Source organism: Passer montanus, unplaced genomic scaffold (assembly GCF_014805655.1).
Source record: "Passer montanus isolate IOZ18808 unplaced genomic scaffold, ASM1480565v1 scaffold3, whole genome shotgun sequence".
NCBI lineage: Eukaryota > Metazoa > Chordata > Aves > Passeriformes > Passeridae > Passer > Passer montanus.
In genome coordinates, this window is record NW_024367707.1 from 16,849,984 (window position 1) to 16,872,448 (window position 22,465).

The 22,465-nt window shown below is 40.2% G+C and overlaps 1 protein-coding gene across 3 annotated transcripts in view; it reads right to left on the minus strand.

The window, feature by feature from the left end:
- RASA3 (RAS p21 protein activator 3) overlaps nucleotides 1–22,465 on the minus strand; it is a 134,605-nt gene that overhangs the window by 30,461 nt on the left and 81,679 nt on the right. For all 3 annotated transcript variants that reach the window (XM_039714331.1, XM_039714330.1, XM_039714329.1), the window contains 2 exons: nucleotides 3,682–3,762; nucleotides 903–975 (listed from right to left, as the gene is read on the minus strand). In XM_039714331.1, the coding sequence (XP_039570265.1) occupies nucleotides 903–975; nucleotides 3,682–3,762 (154 nt within the window). The remainder of the gene's footprint in view (nucleotides 1–902; nucleotides 976–3,681; nucleotides 3,763–22,465) is intronic.

Genomic DNA, 22,465 nt, shown 5'->3' on the forward strand with positions numbered 1-22,465 from the left:
TAATGCAAATGTGACCTGAAAGATGCAAGCCATATGAGCAGAAAGGGCTTTTCAATCCACGCCAGCTGCACTGTGCTACTCTAGCTTTTTTTTCCATCAACTTCATAATTACAGATACTTTCTTGAGGTGTCTACTGAAATAGAACAGTCAAGCATAGACCAGGACTATGATAGCCAAGAGAAAAAGAGAATGATACACATACTTTAGAAGACAAAATGAAAAGTTTCAAGAGAAATCTAAATTATAAACACATGCACATATAGGTATGGACACACCACAATTAGAGTTACTCTTGCCAGAAAGAACCAAAATGAGGACTTTCATAGAAGTTATACTTTATCTTAACTGGACTTGTTGAAAATGCTCTGTATTAAATAAAGCTATAGAGGTTTTACCCACTTGGAGAAAAGGCACTAGTATTGCAGCAGACTGGTAGACAGCCAGAACAACCAGTTTAAGTGTATTTTTCCTCTACAGTTTTCAGTATTCCTAAGGAGATAACCTTCCTCCCAGTGACAGGGAAAGACAGGGTGGAGCAGCTATAAAAACATAGACTAAGAAAAAATGTCATTTCTTTGAGTGTGTGGTTTGTTCAGGTTTTTTGAGCTAATTTTTAAATGTGCTTTTTTTCAAAACTCTCATGGGGTGAGTTGTAATTAAATGTAAAGCCTGTTGCTCAGAAGTGCCCAACTTGAAGCTTTTCCTACAGAGCAGCAGAGGTGAAAGCAGGATACTGCTCCTTCAGCAGACAGCCAGTCTGAGCCCGGGTACTTCTTTCCCCCACACCATGCTTTGAAACAGTCTTCAAAGATGACAGCTGGCACAACATGCAGCAGGATGCCGTGCCAACTATCCACAGTATAGTATTTCAGCTTATCACCCGCTCCTTTGAAATACCAACCTCAAAATAAAACACTTCATCAAAATGTGGATTGTTGGTCTTCTTTTTAACTTTAGTCTTTTTGGCTTCTGATCTGAATTAAGGAAACAAAAACAGAAAAAAAAGGGTAAGAAACAACATTAGTAGAAGTGTGATCCTAGAACAGAGCCACTGAAGAGGAAATAGCCAGCCACTTGATTTATCTCATAAAACTGGAATGCCATGTGGCTCCAGCACAGCAAGGCACAGACACTTGCACACACTGAAGAGAGAGATTCAATGCATTCCTATTTCTCTAAAGTGGTGGTAATTACATTTTGTTATCCTATTTTAAACACTACTCCTTGAACCCTTACTCTATCACTTGCTTGACATAGAATCTTTTATCTGTACAAACTGGCAAGAATGGGGGTCTGAGCAGCAACGCTTGGAGGATGTCTCAGTCTTGATGTGACTCAAAAATTCCTTATACTCTAAAAACACAGGAGACAAAGACTAGCACAGCTATTTCTGTGAGTGATATTTTATAATTCTGGTCTAAAAAATCAATCACTGCTTTTCAGCGACAATCAAAAAACTCAGAATGGTTTCTTCAGTAAGAATATTTTTATTGCTGTATGAGCATCCCTTTCCCTGCAGCACCAGCAGCACTTAGTTAATACAGTGGGGAATGATGATGACCAGGGCTGAGCAGAAGTCTCTATTTTATTGTCCTGTAGGTGTAAGACGTGGCAGACCTCCTCCCAACCACTGAGCAGGCCTGACCAAGCTCTGCACTGCCCATTCATCCCCTATGGGCCGTGCCATCCGCCTGTGCCTGCCTCGGAGAAAACAGACATTGACTGCTGGGCTCAAGCCAGCCAATGCATTTCTCACAGGCCAGCCAACAGCTGTGTGATGGCTTCCAAACGCTATGAACCTATGCCTGATTTGTTCTCACTACCTACAAGAGAAAAGCTGTGTGCTGTCCTGTGTCACCAATCTTACCCTACAGCTCTGCAGGCATAGATAAAACAGATGCAGATGGAGAGGCACATCAGCCATGTGGAAAACTGACCTACTAATCATTTCATCCCAGAATCTATCATTCATTTCTCATGCACTAAAGCTGCTTAGACAGCTTGTAACTGCTTATATTCACTGGACCCTGTGTATTTCACAGAGGTCAAGGGAAGCTGAATCTAATTCCCAGTGCTGCTCCAGACTTCCCATGTGAGTTGAATGGGCATGTCCACCAGCATAAAATATTTTTCCATCTATAATAGAGGCACAAAAAGAGTTTCTGTCAGGAAGTCTGATGACTCTAAGTACAAATCACATAATAAACAGCAGCATGTTTGTTGAAATTTTCATGCTTGTCGTTGCATAATTGCGGCTGAATAAAGCAGCTTTCCTACTCTAAAATGAGAGGCACTGGAAAATCCAGAGAGGAGAATGATGTACAGATTAAGAATATCCCACTATTCCTAGGAGAAGCTGAGAGATAAGAGACACTAATCTCCTCCAGGACCCAGGACAGATTGCCAACCCCATCTCATCAGTCACACTTGCCAATCAGCCTCTTTACTGATAAACCCAGCTGGGAGGGGACTGGGAAGCAGGATGTAGAACGGGAGGCGATTAAGGCAGCACAATTACTGAGCAATTACAAAGCAGTGAATGGGAATAAGCTGCATGCTGCTTGCTGGAGATAGGAAGCAAGCCTTCTCCCCCTACCAAAACCCAGATAGCAATAGGATAAGGCTATGCTCCTTATTCTGAAGGAAGTACATTATCAAAAGTCATACATTATTCAGACTGGGGGAAGCAGACAAAGGTAAATTCAGACATTAAAGAGTTAGTCAATCAGTCTCCTTACAGTTTCAATAACAGTCACCAGCCAGTCATTTGAAGCAAGCCACAGGCTTAAAATGAAGCGTACAAGTCATATATACAAGTCCATTAATTGAGATAAGGCACAACACACCTAGACAAAGATGCAGAATACAGACAGGCTCAAAGAGTCCTCTGCACGCAAGGTAAATATTTGTCAAGAATGCTTCTTATTTATAGTAATTTCAATAAATTGTTGTAAAACATCATTAATAACCCATGCTACCAAATCTGATTCTTTGAGGTTACAGCAGAGCTATTTTGTTTCTAAAATGACACAGACATAAAAGATTACTAGATAAACAGAAAAAAAAACAAAACAGTGACATCCAACAGCACAGGAAATTTTCTATAACAGATGGGGAAATTGAATCCCAAATTTAAACTGAAGGGTATCATGCAGAATCTCATCACTAAAACCCCATTCCAAATTTTATCCATGATATTATGTCTGCATATATCAAATTACAGGACTCAGCCATTGAGGGTTTTTGACATACATATTAATTTGTCACACCTTGAAAGTGAAGACACTCTAAATATTCACAAGCAAACATGCATACTCGGCAAGATGTTGATATATTCACATTTCTCTTCCACCCTGCCCAAAATCAGGCAATGAATTTGCTCAAAAACTGGCCTCCAACTGTGAGGTGAGAAGATGCATAAATTAAGACTAACCACAAATTATATACTCTGAGATATTCAAATTATTCAGATCTTTACATAAATCAAAACTGAAACAAGTCTCAAATTACTTACTCTAGCATAATTCAGTAGCTCATACACACACCCACCCCAACATTTAACACATTTTAGCAGTGTCTAAATACTCCCAGCTGTCCACAGGAGAAAGTGAATTTCTAATAGACAAAGGAAACAGAAACCATCCTTATAAAATGGAAGCCCTTGAATGTGCAATACTTGCCTGGAGGGTCCTGCTAAGGTAACGGTGGCATAGGGATCACATTGCCCGTTCACAATGGGCAGCCCTTGGCACTCCAAAACTCTAGAGAAGAAGAAAATTAAGACAAATATTTTAATTAAATGGAAAGAGGTTGGAGTGAAAATAAAAGTGAAGCATTTTTAAAGGGTTTTTTTCACAATACTTTACACTAGGGAATTGAAATGTCACTAAGCAGAAACATTTAATTTATACTTGAACTTGACAACACATTTTATTCTTAAATACTAACTTTAATAAGGGTCAAAAATACTGTTAAATTACTGAGAAACCTTAACTCAAAGGATTCTTATTATGCAAGCACAGCAATTTAAGGTTCATGAAGTAGGAGTCTGCTGTCAAGATGGGAGCTGTCAGCACTTTAAAATTCTGTGACAACTTATTCACCAAAACACATAACCAGAATTTATTCTGTAAGAGAAATGTAAGAAAAACTCCACACAGACAGATCCCAGAAGCAGTTAAATAATTTCTCAGAATAACATTCATGAAGACCTCAGTGCTTTTGCAAAAATTGGCATAAGCTTATTTATAAAGTTGTGTTAATTACAGACCAGGACATATGATACAGCCATCCTTCTCCATGTTCAGCAGCTCTGCGCTCAAGTAGTAACAGACATTGGAAGGAAAAAATGGAACAAATTGGGGTTTGCTGCACACAGTGGTGGGAAAGCTGCACTTTTGCACTCTCATTTCAACATCTTTTCGGGGAAGAAAAAAAGAAGAAGAAAAAATCCAATACAACTACCCCCAAAAACTGAAAAAAATGCTGCATGTTTCAGAAGTTAAAACCTACTGAGGAATGCAGCAGCAGCTGGAAACAGAGACAGACAAGCCAGTTTCCAGAACTCTCTCTCCAGCAACAAGTTCTGCTTCCAACAGGTAACCTCCTGGGCTGATGTATTGGCACAACTTTAACTGGAAAGTTCCAGCAAAGACAAACCACGAAGCTCTCTGGGCAAGTGAGCAGTACTATCACTGCAATGTGAAGTGTCATGCAAAATTCTGGATGCTGTAACATCAGATGCAAAGTAATAGCCATTGTACTGTTTTCAGTGATGGGAATACCAATGCAAAAGAATATAAGGATGAGCAACAGAGAAAAATAGATAGTGCTCCACAATTTCATCCACAAGGCACATTATTTGGTTACATATAGTGTAGACTTTAAATACAGTTTAACTACAGGCCTATTATTACTTATTCTCCTTAAAGGGAGAAAGGAAGTAATATTCTGCATCAGTACAGGAATAATTTTTGTACCAGAGAAGGTACAATCTAGATAGGTTCACAAGTAGAAGAAGACTGAGCACCACACTAAGGGGCACACACTGGCAGCTGAAATGATACAATACATTGATAGCTGAAGTGTCCTACCCATGGCCCCCCAGAATGAAGGCTGGGTAGCTGTCTTTCAGTACAGGCAGCCCCCAGTAATGCACCACTCACAAGCTTCTCAGTTGCACAGCCCTAACCTGGTCAACTCCTCATTGCTAATTCACTCACACTTGTACAAAAGCATGTTCTGTGTTCTGGATATGCAAGTGGAATCATAGATCAAAACAACAGAGAGAGCTAGGAAAAGCCTGGATTGCACAGGCCATGTGCTGGACTTTTATTATTTCACTACAAGTTTACCATCCACAGACAGAATCTAGAAGCCACTGAAGCCACCTAGTTTAAGCACAAATCTGATATTACAGAGTGCTACAACACAAACAGTGAAATTCAAGCCACAAATTCTATCCCAGCACCAGCTGGAAATCCATGGTGTAAGTGTCAGGAACCCTCAGCATCAAGCAACACACAAAACACATGATATGGCTGTCTCAATACAATGCATACAGTGCCATTTGAGATTACTTAGTTTCTTCCACTATCCCTTGATCTGCTTCTCAGAGGCAGGAGGTACCCATGAAACACTTAAATTTGACAGCTCCACATCTCTCAGAGGCCTCATAAATAGACCAGATGCTTGTTTTCAAGCAATCAAATCCTACTCCAAATTCACCTAGCTTACCTTACAGAGAAAGTGTAGAATAAGCTTTTTTTGCACATATAATACAAATACTCAAAATTGTAAGGGAGATGTCACTTTTTACATTTCAAAGGGGCAGATGTGAACAGAAAGAACATTATGGGGAATTTTACACTGTAGCCTTCTGACAGAGTATCTGTCAGTGCAGGAGAAAACCAGTAAGTACCAGCAGAAAGTTCTTCTGGAGAGGCAGGTGCAGCTTGATTTTCTTACAAGTTAAGGACAGACCACTTTCCTTACAGTGGTCTTTACACTAGTAAAGTGTGTAAAGACATTCACAGCAGAAACACTTGGCCAGTGAGCTACAGCAGGACTACTGGTAATTATTTTAGGATGGCAGATATGGCTTGAACACATTCCTATCTAACAGAACAATTGTACACCAAGTGTCAGCGTCAAAACAAACTCCTGGGCTCCAGTGCTTCCTTAAAGTAGTCTGGAAGTTCCTTAAAATGAAACAGTAACTCAAAGGCTTTATAGCCATCAGCCAATTTTCTGCTGCTGATGAATGGATTCCAAGAGAGCTCCCATCCATAAGAGAAGAACTACGTGCAATTTAAACAGTCAGAGCATGTGGCCAGAGAGACTATGACTCCTGTTTTAGTAAAAGCAGTTCTTTCCAGAGTTTGCAGAAAATACAAAGTGATCCTAGAGAGAGCATAATCTACACTTGAGGACATACAGAGTTTGCAAATCACTACACAAACAAAACAAACAAAAAAAATAACAGATTAATTTGAATGATGAAAAGTGTGAACTCATCCAAACAAAAAATATGTGTATCCTAGCTATACACATGACAATGACAGGATCTATTCTAATATAGCCACACGGAAAAATCAAAGGTTTTTCTTGTGGGTAGCCCTGTGCTATCACATCCATCATCAGCAATGGTTAAAAAGGCAAGCAGTATCATCAGCTGGATGGACAGAACACAGCAGTGTACACCACTGGGCACCTATAATTTGAATTGTGTGTGCTCTCCAAAACACATGGAGAAGAACAACAGATGGCTTCTAACCACTTATAGCTCTCAGAGGGCTGTACTCTCTAGCTCAGAAAACAGAAGTTATCCATCCACAAACAGCTTACAAAATCATGAATGGTGTGAAGAACATTTCCTCACAAAATAAGAATTATGGGGCACATAATAAAATCACCAGACACAAGGTTTAAAAATAAACAAAAGGAAGGACTTTTTCTACAGAATGAAACTGCAAAACTTCCACATGGAGTTGTGGAGGCTGAAAGAATACGTGGATTAAAATCAGCACTACAGAAACTCCTGGAGTATAGGTTTCTAGGCAGCTATTAAAGCTTAATGGTCCAGAAGCCTCCTTCAGCTCAGGAAATCCCAATTTGGTGATCAGGAAGGGTGCAACACTGGAGCAATCACACCACTTGAAGTATCACACACCAGAGAGCATCAGTACTAGGCTAGACTAGAGGGGCACTTGACACAGTAGGGTAGTTCTGTTCTCTGGGGAAAAAGCAAAGACAAAAGGAAAAAAAGAATAAAACAAAATACACAGATGTTCTTGCGCAGTCATGATGATTTAAGAGTAAGATGCTTCTTTGTGTGCTTCTGGAATAAAAAAAGCAAAAACAACCTTGAAAGAAACAAAATGTGGGAAAACAGGAAACAGACACCAACAGACTGCATCACAAGCCTTTCAGGTAATTTAAAAGCAGTTATTGTTTAAGAATGTTGAAGAAATCAGGCAAAAGACTGAAGACGTAAGATTCTGAGGAAGGAAGGCTGTGTTTGGAGAGACATTCATTCTGGTTCTTGTTTCTTATCAAGCATTATGAGGAGAAACAATAAAATTCAACAACGCACAGGTCTGTTTGAGTCATGTTAGAACACTCTCCTTAGCTACAGGATATTGTAATGTTAGGGCTGCTTTTGTTACAGTCATTTTCTTCAAGTCATGGGAAAGTTGCTAAGTCAATTAATGCTCCTCTCTCCCAGCCTGGTACCAAAACACTGGCTTTACCTGGCAAGCAAGGAAAGAGCTAGAACAAAATGTCAGCTTCTCAGAGACAATAAAATGGAATCTCAGTTATGCCACAAGGCCATCATGATATTTAGACTGACAGTTCATATCTGGATTAAATGAAAAAGAAAAAGAACGTGTAACAAAGGTATGATCTTGGGAAAGAGGGGCATAGGGGGAAGCAGTGAACAAAGCCAGTAAAAATAAAATGCCCTTGCTCTGGTCATCTGCAGAATTATCTTAACTTACGTGTACTAGAATAATGAAAAAAAAACAAACCAAAAACAAAACCCTGCCAATCAAGATTATTCAAGAATTACAAGTCAACTCATCAGACCCCAGAGAAAAAGAAGTCTGGTGGCTGCCAGAATCTTGTCTACCCAACTGGTAATTTCTCACCATTAGCTGTCTGGAGCCCAGCTGGGGCAGTGAGCCATCCCTCACAGCTTGACTGGCTGGGCAGAGCTCAGGTTAGTGCTGGGTCATATGAGAAAACTCAATGCAGCTGCCTCACTGTATTTTCCTTGTGGTTTATAAAATGAATAGGTTTCAAGAAACAAGGCAGTTCAGTTTTCAGTGTGGTTCATGACCAAACCTTCAGAAGAGTAAATAAGCTATGGAAAATTCCCAGTGGGTAAGAGAAAACCTCAAAACCCTAAACATATCATAAGCATGCCCTTGTGTCTACAGAAGCTATGAGGGTGGCAGCAGCAGAAGATCTTGAAAAAAATAAAGAGATTTTTCAACAAAGACTAAGTAGCTCATATCTGACAGTACAGGCATTTCCTCTGCCTCTGGGTTGCCAACTCAGCACTGTAGGCTGTAATCTCTGACACAGCCCCTACACAAACATACTCAAAATCAGCCTCAACACAGGTGAGCAACATCAGAATGATCCAAGCCCACAGGCATTCCATGCTCCTGCCCTGGACTCCAAAAATGGTTTAGAAATTACAGGCTTTGTGATTAGTTCAAGATGCACATGTGTCATCAGCCTCCCTGTGTGTCAGAATGGACAACCAAGGCAAAAACAGAGGAAAAAAAGAAACCAGAAGGGACATGGCTGCTCTTAAAACTCATATGGGTATTTATACTGTTTTTCCAGAATAAATCACCTCCAGTCTACCGAGTCAGGCACAGTTGTTTCCCCACTTTCAGCTTAGGACAGGGACCAGCATACCATTCCCATTCTCCTTCTCAAAATATACTGGTTTCTCACTGTGATTCCTCATGAGAAAATAAATACATCATTTTTTCAGTACAATTGTTTTCTATCACTGTACCATATATTTTAATTGCTTGGTTTCTGAGATCAATATAGATACTTAGCAAGTTTGCTCATCTATCTTACCATTCCTCTATTTCTAGCCTTCACTTTCTCTACCTCGCTTTCATTTCTTTATCTTGAGACTTCATTCCATCTCATATGTACATTTTTTTGGCCATACTCAGGCTCTGCATCATTTTAAGGACAAGAAACTTCCTCCTTGCTTGTTCTAGTGATCTAATGATTACTTGGACACTCAGTACTTTGTGAGGTAAGCCTGACCAGGCAAGTACCAACTTAAAAGCAAACTTGTGGTAGATTTGTCAGAACTATCATCAAAACAATGCATCTTTGGCTTATGCTAAGTACTTGTTTAGTAAAGTACATTTCCCAGAGCTGGGTATATGACTTAGCTTCTTAAGTCTCTCTAGATCTCTCAGTCTCTTTTTTTCCCCTTCCCAATTTTTCTTTTCTACTCACTAGGGTCATCTTGTAACATATGTGCTATCCTGAGTACTTTGTCTTGCAGGGGTAACAGAACACCTCTAAATAGTCTCTCCTTGTGACTGGGCTTCTCATGGAGCATTAAATAAGGCTATTACTCTAACTTCATAATAAAGCAGTGCAGTCTTTTTGCCTAGTCTAACAGCAAAGAGGTGGTGTCCCTTGCAATGTTCAGTTCATTCCTGAATGCTCTTTTCTTTTGGTGAGCCACAAGCTGAGCTTTCTCAGTGGTTTAGGAGGAACTTTGCTGTAATGCTGCATGATGGACTTTCCTGTGCACCTTGGCCAGCCTCACACCTGGGTGGGCACATGGCAGCTGCTCTCAGACCAGTGAACTGACTTACACCTTCCACTGCAACCAGGCCTCCTTTATTAAGGCTGTTTATTACAGCCTTAATAAACCAGTTATATATCACATTTCAGAGGGGCTTTGTGTGAATGTAATTCAGACAAAGTACATTCACCACTAAAAAGCAGAAAGGTGCCACATCTAGCTCAGAAATTCCCTGAATCATAAATTTTCAGAGGCCAGGAGAGTGTGTCACTATATGACTGCTCTCATCATTCTTCATGTCCTAGACAGACTCAGAGTCAGCATCCTGGGCTGAGTCTGACCAAATGCTACATCTGTTTGTGCACCTTCAGGCAAGCCTTGTACCTCCCCTGCACTTCCACAAAGTAATCTACTCAATGTCCACTGAGGATTGAACATACACACACAACCCTTTTTTGTCAAGAGGCTGATGAAGTGGCCAGTTTCTTCTGGAGTAAGACCAAAATTTTTGCAGTTTACTCAATCCTGGTTTTTAATTCTACTCTGCCTTCTTCATCAAAAATACTACAATTATTATGTCCCAACCCTCTCAAAATTTCTTTAATTTCTTTACCAATCCATACTCTGACTTTAACTTGCCCCTGTCTCCAGAGAATAAGGAGGCTAAGAATATGGAATATACATTTTGAATCAAGTCCTTGTCCTCTGGATGATCATCTGAAGCCAAAGAATCATGCCCACTCCCAGTAAGTGAGCTCCAATAAAAGATTTTTTCAAAAGTCCCTATTCCTTGACTTTTGGAAGTGATCTATTTGTACCAAAACAAGATTTCCTAGTATTCTTCTCACCTGAATGTTGTTTTTTACTGGGAACAGACCAGTTTCCTCTGACAGCAGTTCTCACATCCTGGGAACTGCCTGCAATGATGTGCCCTGGTTCACCTTCAAGTTATGTCCCGCACAGACACAAAATGTTACAGCACTGTGTAGTGTCTGGCGACCACTGGCCATGCCACCATGGCAGAATGAACCAGGGAAAAGAAAGGATGGAACAATGTCCAAGTAGATAAAGCCATACTGAACAAAATACATCAGTACTTGCTTGATCACCATGATTTTTCAAGACATTTTCCCATAACATTATTTCATCTCTCCAGCAAACTTGAAACCAGAGTCTTTATCCAGTCCTCATCCACGCTGCTGCTCTCCAGTGTAGCCTCCCATCACTCTCACTGCCCCTCCAGGAAAACCATTCTCCTTGAGGAACTCCAGCAGTACCCTATCTTATCTAGATAATACCCTCCTTCCTTTTGAGTTTATTTTGGTGAACAAACAAGTTCTGTCTTATAAAGCAAAAATAAACACTTACCATCTCCTTAACATGTGAGAGGATTAACAGTTAACTGGAGCTACTTTTGCCTTCATATGGCAACTCATTCTGCCACAAAGGTCTGTGGCACTAAATAAAATCCTGCCCCATTCAAACAAATGGCACTTCACCTGGACCAGCTATTTACTTAATGTGTATTCCCTTAGAATAAAGACTTTTACAGCATTTGAGGCATTGACTCTGAAAGATTTATATACAAAATATATTTATACACTCAAAACCACTCCCATTTTGATCAACCTTAAGGATATCTGAGGATTAGGCTGTGCAGGCAACTATTTTGGTTTTTTTCCCTCTTCAGAATACTCCCCAAAGCCTCAATGACAAAAGCACAATAGAAACCTTGAAACTGAGATTACAGCTGCAACCCCATGTAAGCACTACTTTTTCTTCCCCATTTCCAGTTCAGTTGAAAATCATCATAGTCCAACAAATTTAAACATTTTCTTAAACCTGTGTTACCCTGAACAGATTCCTTCCCAAGCTGACCTACAACAATTTTTGCAGCTTCATACAGCATGCAGATCAACTGTTGGTCTTAACTGGAAAGCTCTGTATGCACAAAATTTCTGTCAAACACACACACAACTCTTGTTAACACAAGACTGGCAACGGTGGTTCCTTCTGAGAGAGCAAAGGAAAAGGAATTAACTCCTAGTGTCTTAGTTCAAGCAAAAATTTATTTCTCGGGTATTTTACTGAAGATATTTTACAGCAAAACAGGGACAAATATTCATACAAAGCCAACAAATAACATATAGAAAGCAAATGAAAGCTAATAAGCACAGCCCCTACTTCCCCATTTTACCAAATCCTATTACAGATATTACAATAAAACTACATCTAATGCAAAAAACCCTACTTCAATAAATAGAAGGAAGAAATACCATCAACACACATGCATCCCTAAAACCAGTATTACTTCAAATAAACTGCAAATTTCTCATGTCACTAAACAGCTACATTTCTTAGAAGTTTAAAAACAATCTTTTTTTCTGCTATTAATATAGGAAGTGTCCTCCATACTACAGCTCAAACCATCCCATTTGCTTTCTAATACCCACTCCAAAAAAGACTTTTAAAAGCACACATTTACAGAGTACCATCTGTACTCTGTACTAAAGAGAGCAGACTAAAGAGTGGGTGTCAGCCATCCTGTTCTCACAGGACAAGGAATTAATCCATTAGTAGTTAAGCCAGTTTATGAGCCAATTACAGGAGAGTTGCAAGCTTCCTAAAAGCCTCTTCAGAAAACTCTTCAGTTATGTCAGTATTAAAAAATGGTTAAATTATCCTCTACGACAGTGCCCTGAGGCTTTAAGCAGAGACAGAAGCTCATTGAAATTTTGCTCTACACTGATTTAGTGACTATTCCTTGCACTGACATCATCATTTCCTTCTGCCTTGGTCTCAGACTGGCAACCCCAGCTATTAACAGGGAACAAGAACTTAACAACAGGAGAGAAAAGAGAAAGGCTAAGCAAGCAGAAGTTATTTCTAGTACATGCATCTTCACATCTTTTGTCTTCTCTGATATTCAGAGAAGACAAAAGATGCAAATACAAGTTAAAGCAAAGCAAGTAGTATATACAAATTGTAATGGAATAGCAAAACAAAAAAAGGAGGTACAATCAGGAAAGGGTAAATGTGCTTAATGATGCTATATTGATTCTTGCATAGGCAAGTGAAGAATTTGAATTTCATGTAGTATGGCAGGAAGCCAAGGAATGGGTCAACATATCAAGGCAGTTGCAGAAGCACTCATGTTAATGCAGCATGGTGAGAAATGCAAAAGGAGTGAAGCACAAAACAGCAACAATTACAATACACAGCAAATGAGCAGAGCCCAGCCAGCAGCTTTAGCTGAGCTGACTGTGGCCTATGGCAATCCCAAATGGAAGCAATGAGATCCTGTCTGTACAGGCTGATAAGAAAAGAAAGAAGACCAAAATGCACCATGAGAGTGAGAGGCAGAAAGGCTGTTATGGCTAAATAATGAAGCCAGACCATGACACAAAAGTCTCCCATGTCACTTTTATTAGCTTGGAAAGGTATATTCATCTCAGTGTTCTGCATGGGAAATACAGGTTTTATGGAAAGAAAACTGTAGTGATTTCTGACTTGAGATCTGTCCAAGCTTAACCTGCTCCCAGGAAGGAGCTGCAGGCACGCAGCACTTGCATGTCACTGTTTACATACATGAGCACACAAGGAAACAGAACAAGCTGCAGGAACATGTCCTGACTTCTCCCCTCCACCAGCCAGCAGAGGCCAGAAGCATCCACAACTATTAGATATCTGATACCCATATGACAAGAAGGAAGACCAAATGAAGAAGCTATTGGAATAACTGACACTTAGCCCTAAGACAGTGTGATACATGGCAGAAGCAAAGTTCCCGAGAAATCACCCAAAAGCTTGTGAGCCTATTGGCAGGAATCCGATTATGAAGTAAAAGATAAGGGAGAAGGCTAAAAGCAGAAGCTTTTAAAGAATTTAAAAGAATTTACGATAGAGAGAAGGAAATAAGGCACCCTGGTGGGGAGTGGGTAGGTGTGGGTGTGTGAGAGTGGGGGTATTCATCTCTTAGAAACAAAAGAGAGAAAGAGAAGCAGCTCATCCTAGGGCTTTCCTACCTAGTTTGTGAGCAAGAGTTGCCTCCCAAGTGCTGAGTATGGTCATGTCAAACAGATATCCCAGGTTGGCCATAGACAGTACTATTTTAATTAAAAATTTACACATGGTGGTGAATGACCTGAACTGACAAATACCTGGAGCAACTGGGAGAACATGAAGCACAGCAGATTGGAAAAGAGCATCTAAATCACATGCCATGACACATCTGAACCACAGGGCCCAACAACCCAGAACTCTTGGGCCAAGAGAATACATCAGCTGAGAAGCATCTTTTGGGTGATGGGGGATGCACAGGAAGGGAACACAAGGGAATGAAGATGGTTTAATGAGAGCTGTAGCCCCAACTGTATGTAAATGTAAACCCAGAATGTAAGCCCAGCCAGCTTCTTCTCATCCCTATCCAATCCAAGTATAATGATTTCTCTACTAAATAAATTCTTGAATACTCTTCCACATAGATTTTCACATCATATATTTAATCAGATGTAGTAACAAAGTTTAATTAGGTGTAGTAAGAAATACACCTTTCTAAATGAAAACAATACAAAAATAGTTTTTAATTTATAAAGAAAAGAAGTAATTACCTGTGGACCTAGAAAGCAATCAAAGGTGCCTCCAAACACTTCACAGAGGCTACAGTCTTCTGTAATGAGAATGCCTTGGCACACCTGAGGTAGTAGAACCTTTAATGCTTAAAAAAACTCATCTTGAAAGAATTCTGAAAAACTCTTGATTACATTTATGTGAACCATCAGACAATCTGGGATCTTGATTAACAACAGTTTTTATTAAAGGGCAGTGATCTTTGCTACACTTTGCAACACTTTCATTATGGAATTCAAATTAGGTTGATTCATTAGCCCTGCTGAGACCTGATGGCAGTTAACCATCTTGCCAACTAGTTCCAAAGTAATGCTGATACACTGGATTTGTTTTGATAAGATAACTGGGCTAAAGTTATACAAATTGTGTCACAGTGAACATAAAAATGCTCTCCAACTAGAATTCACAAAATAATATTAAGGACTTGATTCTGTCAGGATTTACATATCTAAAAAGTTGTCAATGTATCTCACTGCAATTATGGAGAATGCAGTAATCAAACACAGGAGGCAAAATATAAAAAGCACCCAGTATTTAACATGGAAATCAAAGCATTATATCCACAAAAACTGCCCTTTATTTTAAAAAAAGAAACCCAACTCAAACCAGAAACATTCCATTTAAACCAGATACACCAAGTCTGTGGAGAGTCTTCTTTAGTAAATCAAATTGCAACATACAGATCAGGCTTGTTAACTTTCATTTACCTAATTTTTTTACACTGATACAGATAGAGCTCTTCATAGAATAGTTTGGGATGGGGAGTCCTAAAAGATCATGAAGTTCCAACTCCCCTTCACTAAAGCAAGCTGCTGAAAGCCCCATCAAAGAAGCACAATCATCATAAGCATCAAAATGCACATTTTGTAATACACTTTCCTATGAAATTAACTGAAAAACCCTTACCAATGTCCCTGACTTGGCAAAAAAAGAGATCAAACAGGATTCATAAACCATTTATTTAAAAAACAGCTGTCACAGGATGGTGACTTGCCTAATTTGAATAATTCCTCTGGTCCTACAAGGAGATGCGCAATAAGGTTTTGTGCCTGAAGGATCAAACTGAATGCAATACAGAAATTCCATGAAGGACGTTTTGTGGCCATTCTGTAGCAACACCAAAGCAAGTAGGTCCTGCAGACAAAATCTTCCATTAGCAGTGAAGCCTCCTTAATAAAGCACCATCCTCTGCAATGCTACAACTTAAAGCGCCAAGCTCTTAAGACTCTCCACACGTTAGGAAAACGCCTATGGAGCAAAACCCAGAAGGTGCCTGGAGAGGAAGCCACAGACTTCTAATGGAAGACAAAATCCCTTTGACCTGTTTGACAGGAAAAAGCACCAGTTGGGATTACCTGCACAACAAAAGCACATACGAATGGCAAACCTGGTAGCCCTACCAGGAACAAAACATTACACAAATTGTAAACAATTTGGCATACTATCCCATTTGACCACCTTCTCAAAGGTCAGTCATGTCATAGGTTTAGCTAAAACCTATGATATCCCATCCAAAGAAGAATGTGCTTCACCAAGTGGTGGTTATACCATTGCTTGTACAGCACAAAGCCTCTCGAGATGAAAAGGAGTGAAAAGTGCTCCTTATTAAAAATTTTAGTGGCTTGTCACTTCATCTTATGGAAAAACAAGATGCAAATTAGGGCAAAGCCAGATAGGCATGTTGGTATAACCAGCTGTAATTAGTAGCCCACATCAGCTTTTTAATTCCAGCTATTGCAGAAAGAGTTTATACGTTACATTTATCCTTATAGTTTGGGATCACATTCTGGTCTCTTTTGAGACAGTGATGAAAGCTCATACCTACTAAATTTGTGCAACAAGTTCATGATGTTTATTTCATATTGAGAGCACATTTCTGAAGAGCAACTTGAGGCTTAACTCAAAGGAATCACAACTATTAAAATATCCTCAAAACGTTCCACATGAAATTGTTTGCTGATTAACGATCATGACAAAAAACAAACAAGCTCCCCTCCCCCAATGGTTTTACTACTTGTTTTCCACTAGTCTTGAGCTTCCAAACATTGGTTATTATTTACAGTAGGAATAAGTAAACATACATTCAGAAGGACTCTCTTCTAAATAATGTGCACACTGAGATTTCACAGAATCAGCTAGGTTGAAAAAGACCTCTGAGATCATCAAGTCCAACTTATCACCTAACACCACCTTATCAATTAGACCATGGCACTCACTGCCACATCCAGTCTTTTCTTAACACCTCCAGGGATGGTGACTCCACCACCTCCCCGGGAAACCTCTTCTAATGCCCAATCATCCTTTCTGTGAAGGATTTCTTCCTAATGTCCAGCTTAATCCTCTCCTGGCACAGCTCAAGACTACGTCCTCTTGTCCTGTCACTTGCTGCCTGGGAGGAAAAGCCAACCCCCACCTGGCTACAGCCCCTTTCAGGTGGTTGTAGAGAGTGAGAAGGCCCCCCCTGAGCCCCCTCCCCTCCAGGCTGAACAACCCCTGCTCCCTCAGCCATTCCTCACAGGACATGCTCTCCAGTCCCATCATCAGCTCCACAGGCCTCCTCTGGACACACTCCGGTACCTCAAGGTCTTTCCTATGCTGAGGAGCCCAGAACTAGATGCAGCACTCAAGGTGTGTCCTATATAGCTGGATTCAGCCCGTCCAGGTCCCTCTGCAGAGCCCTATTATCCTCCAGCAGATCAACACTCCTCCTCAGCTTGGTGTCATCAAAGTTCTCCTTGCATAAATCCAACAGCCACTCACTCTAAGACATATTTACCAGCTCTTCTATTTTTCCTGTAGTGCTCCATGAACATTTCTGAGTTTAACAGCATGCTTTTTAGCCCAGTCTCCTAAAGAGAGAAGCTTAAGAGAAAATGCTTTCTGTCTATATTTGTCAATCAATCTCCCGCTGATGATTTTTTTAATCAGTTGTCGTTTTCCACAGAATTTGAATAAGTGGTAGAGATTTCAACAGATACTCCAGCTCTACTAATTTTGTTAAACTCAATGGATATGCAGAGAAGAAAGCACCCCTGGATGTCCCTAGGGAGGAAAGGGCTGCACACAGCAGCTCTCAGCAGCTTCTGACTGAAAAGCACATAGAGGGAGTCTGCTGTCACACTGTGCCACCTTTTACAAACGTAATGTTTGGGCTGGTGGGGCATAAAACTGGACAATTCAGCAGAGACTGTCAAACAACTAAAAGGATAGAACCATACACAGCAAGTACATCTGCAGCTCTATACAGTCTAGCTGAATTGTTGCCTCTGTTTGAGGCTTGTACAAAATTATTACAAAAACCACCAGCTTGGAAGCAAGTCAACAGTAAAATAAGTTAAAATTAATTGCAGACATTACTGCCTCCAAAAGCACAGCCTCCTTGACAATTTCTGTGCTTGCTGCAATTTCTGTCAGAGTATTTCTCTTTTCTCTTAGTATTTATGAGAACAAATCTATTAGATAAACTAGCAACCTACCTTGTAGGGCAGAAAGGAATAGGACAGTGAAAATGACAGGTCTCAAAATGCTATTAAATTAACAATATGTATTGAAAGATTTTTAATCTGACACTCAAAAGCTTTTTATGTTACAAATATATAATTTGCAAAATAGATGATTTTTTCCACAATCAACTCTTACTGAAATTTTCAAACAATGGCATCCAAGTCAAAGGTTTACACCAAGACAGACAAACAGGGGGACATGCAATTGATACAGGTGATTTTAGCACTGTGGATTCTGGAAAGTACTCAGTCATAGCACATAACTAGTTGCATTCTCAGTACAATAATGTACCCAGAAGCACAAACATGATTCCAGATGGAGTAGGGCAAGAGATACTTTCTCATTATTGCCACATCCACTGCATGACTTTTTGCAATAACTTCCTCTCAACAAGTCCTTCTGTGAACAATGAAGTTAATGACAAGTGTTTCCTAGGTATTGTGTACCATGTCTCTACTTTCCTTATATCTGAAAAAAATAAACAAGAAGCCCAACAAAAAACGAAATTGTTCAACCTCAACACTTGGGGCCCTGCAACTTCCTCTTTACCCCCCAGCTTTCCCTATTTATAGCCTACCTTGATGTCTGTCCCTAGCTCCATTCTGCTAAATATCATATTGGCAAGTGTTGCTCTTGGAGCAACAGATAAAAAACAGAGACAACTGTAATTTGTGCCTCATCACATTGCTCCTTTAGAAACTTCTAAACTGGTTTTGGATGGTGCTTACCACAGAAGCTGTAGAAATCCCAAGAGTCATTCAGAATGAAACAGGGTGCAAGCTCAGCCCTGTATTATGCAAAATACCTTGTACTCCAAAGGGATGAACCTTTTGATATAGGTTGTGTTGCAAGACAGCTACCTGGTTTTTTCCTAGGGCTCTAACTCAAATGTAATTGAACTCTTCCAGCTGATCATCAGTAAAGGACATCAGTGAAGTAGAAACTGCAGGCATTTGGGGCACTGACAGCCTACTGAAGGTGCTAACAATTCACAGCTCTCAAAATCCATGCACCTTTTACAAACATGGGCACTACAGGAATACTCTCTAATGCCCCTGAAGCGCCCTAACACTGTGACCTCAAGCACATTTAGAAATTAAATCACCATAAGGATTTATGCTTGAATAATCTGCCTCCATTTATAACCCCAGTCTGTGCCTACTCTGTGTAAAACAGGAAGTACTGTCACGTTATTTACACAGCACCATTTACTGCTAAAACAGAACAGCTTAAGACTTACATTTGAGTCTTTAATTACAAACTGAGTTTTATACCCATTCCAGAGAGTCATGTGATGACTATCCAATCTCAAAATGGTGAGCACTTTAAAACATGTTTTTCTGGAGAAGAGTCTAACTGAAGTTGCTGTTGATTGGGATTGCAGATAAAATGACACTTATATGTGATTTGCATAAAGAATTTCATTAATAGAGAAACACTGAATAGAAAAACAAAGAAGTGTGAAACCAACTTCATTTAGTGGGAAACACAGCAGCAGCAGAAAACCATATTTCTATATATCAGAGGTTTAATGCAGAACAATTGAAACTTGATTTAGGCTACAAAATAGTTGACAGAGGCTATGGTAGGGATGGAGAAGCTCAGCAGAGACAGTGTAAACAGTGTTATAACAGCTGGAAGGAAAAAAGAAAAAAATTATGCACTATGTTAAAGCCTTATAAAGATACATCTCTTCTTTCTTCCCCTCTGTACTCCCAAAACTGACAGCACTGCAGCACCTCATTATAAAAGTACCAGATACTATGTGATTTAACTTCTGAGCATTTTCCCCCCATCAATTTGTTATGAAACCCACACAAGATTAAAAGCATGATCAACATGTAATCCTGCAGGAAAAGGTGCAGCTTGATGCAGGGCTTGCTCTCCAGAGAAAGGAGATTTTAACACATTTTAATGGATGCATGAATTGATTCAAAATGAAGCTGTGAAACTACTTCATGCCTTCATTAGCATTTCTTCCCAGGAGCAAACAGAACTTGAAATGTTTCAAAATACTGTGAGTTCACCTGATTGATGCATACATTAAACTGGCCTTCTTGTAGTTAGCAGTACCTTTTTACCCCTAATTGATGCAGGTCATATTTTAGGCAGGAAAATAAGCTTCATTTGACCCTGAACTGAGTTCAAAGCTGGCTGTGTGTCTCTACGTGGAATGGAAACTTCTCTAAAGCAACACAAATATATGGTCTCTAAACTGGAAGCAGCAAACCCAAGAGGGCTGGGGGGCTCATGGACCCATTCTGGATGTAGGCACAGCACCAAGATCTGTAACAGCAAAAGCAGCCACTGCCAGCTCTGGCCTCAGGCTACCTCCAACAGGAGCTGCAGCCCTGCACCACATCAACATAACCATCAAGAGCCCGAGACTGAGCACTACTGCCTCACAAAGCAACAAAACATTGCCTCCACGAAGAAACAACCCCAGGTTCCTGCTGACACTGTGGTGGAAAACCAGCTCCAATCTGGAAAAGGAAAATACTTTTTGCAATCACAGAAGGAAACAGCAGACCTGCACCAGACAAGATCATGTTTTCCTCTTATACTTTAGATTAGGATCCAGCCTGCTGATCCAAAAGCAGGAATGGCCATTATCCCAGCCCTTCCAACCAGACTTTATATACATAACTTTGCCCTTCATGAGCTGTGACCAACAAAACAAAAAGGACCTCTGAGTGAAATTTTCAAAATTTTCAAAATTTTCATTTACCTTAACCTTAGAAGCATCATATTGCATAAGAGATTTTTAAACAGTTACATAAAGTCAATCTGCTTTAGGGCAGTGATTGTCAACCAGCGAGCAGCAATGCTCATGGACAAAGAAGTTCAGATCTATAATGTGAGCCATGAGAGAGGAAGGTCAGATGCTGCTCACTGCATGCTCTGTGCTCTATTTCCATGGCAGGGAAGGCAAGGGAACCACCACCAAGTCCCAGGACACCCATGCCTAGGCAGAGACCTTAACCACACCTGACAAATGAAACCTTCTTCCTTACCTCCCTCTTCCTCTTCAGAAGGCTTTTAGAGCCCACAGATCAGACACTGTTCTTTTAACAATCCCTGAAGCATTTATCTTGGGGATGTCATACCTACTTATTGTCTCCTCTCCTGCTTGCTCTTGTAAGCTGCCCATTCAACTTTGTTCCACATGGTCGGAACACATCTTGTAAAGCCTCAAGACAGTTGCACAGCATTTAATTAATACATTAATGCAGAGCAGCCACATCTTCCATACCAGAGCTACAAAAGCCTCGCTTTCCAAATAAAATTTCAGCATTCATAATGTATTTGTAGACTTATTAATTGTTTACTGGAAAACTGTGTTACTACATGTGAAAGCAGTAGTCTCTGAAGCACATATGTTGCTATTTAGCTATATAAATTTACTGGGTGGGAAAATAAAAGAAGCAGGGGAGGAGAGGAGGGGTGAGCTCTCCAAAGCAGATGTTTCCAAGCTTTTTTAAAACTAAGAGACAAGACATAAGACAACACTTGGAAGGAGCAGCCAGGGACACCGAATAAATACAGACATTTAAATGTGACTAATTACATACACATGCTGGAATTCTCAAAGGATGATCAGGGAGCCAGGCTCCCAGCTCACTCTGACTTTCAACAGGAGTTCAGTGGCCTGTTCCTTCAGGCATGCTGCAAGATGTCATCTTGCTAAATACAGAACACTGCCTCTAAATGTTGCCTCTAGTAGCTTAACCACAGCAAAGCCTACAGATTGCTACAAAGCTATCTACAGGAGCCCTCCTCTTCATTAAATAAATACAAATGCATGTATCTGCTGTTCCTTGCCTGTGTGGCTCTGACAGATGAGACAAAATTGTCTGGACAGTACAGAGGCCCTTAAAGCCTTTGGGGAACCACCTTTCTGTGCTAAACACAAAAATGTTGCCCAAAACCTGCTCTAACAATGGTGGGGAAAGGTTTACAAAAAGTCTAGGGATCCTTTCCAAGTATTTTGGTTGTAAAGCAGGAAAAGTTTCTGTACATGGAAAGTGGTGGCTCATAAAAAAATTTAGGAGAAGTACATACCATTGATTTCCAGATGTGTTCATGTAATATGGCTAGACACACACTGTTCATGACTTAGTTCAAACACTTCCACCCAGCACGGCTGCAGAAAGAGAATCTTTCCCATGTCATTTTCCTTCTTCTGCATTACAGCAAAAGTAAAGTGCAGTTTCTACGATACCCAGGATTAAGGCCTGTTTCATCTTAAAAGCACGAGGGGAAAAAAAAATCAAATACAACATTGCTCAAGCAACTGCCAGAAGCTGTATGTCAGCACAAAGGGGTGCGTACGGACACAAGCAGCCGGAAGCATGGGAAAGTCTTGACCACTTCTTTCCACAGCCTATGTTAAAAATGTTCATAAAATTACAGATAGATTTCTGGCAGGTGACAAACAGGAGACAGCCTTCACAGCCAGTGGAAGATGGGGCCAGATGTTGATAGTCACAACAATTAGTGGCTGACTGTGCAGAGGGCCAGGAAGGCTGTGGCTG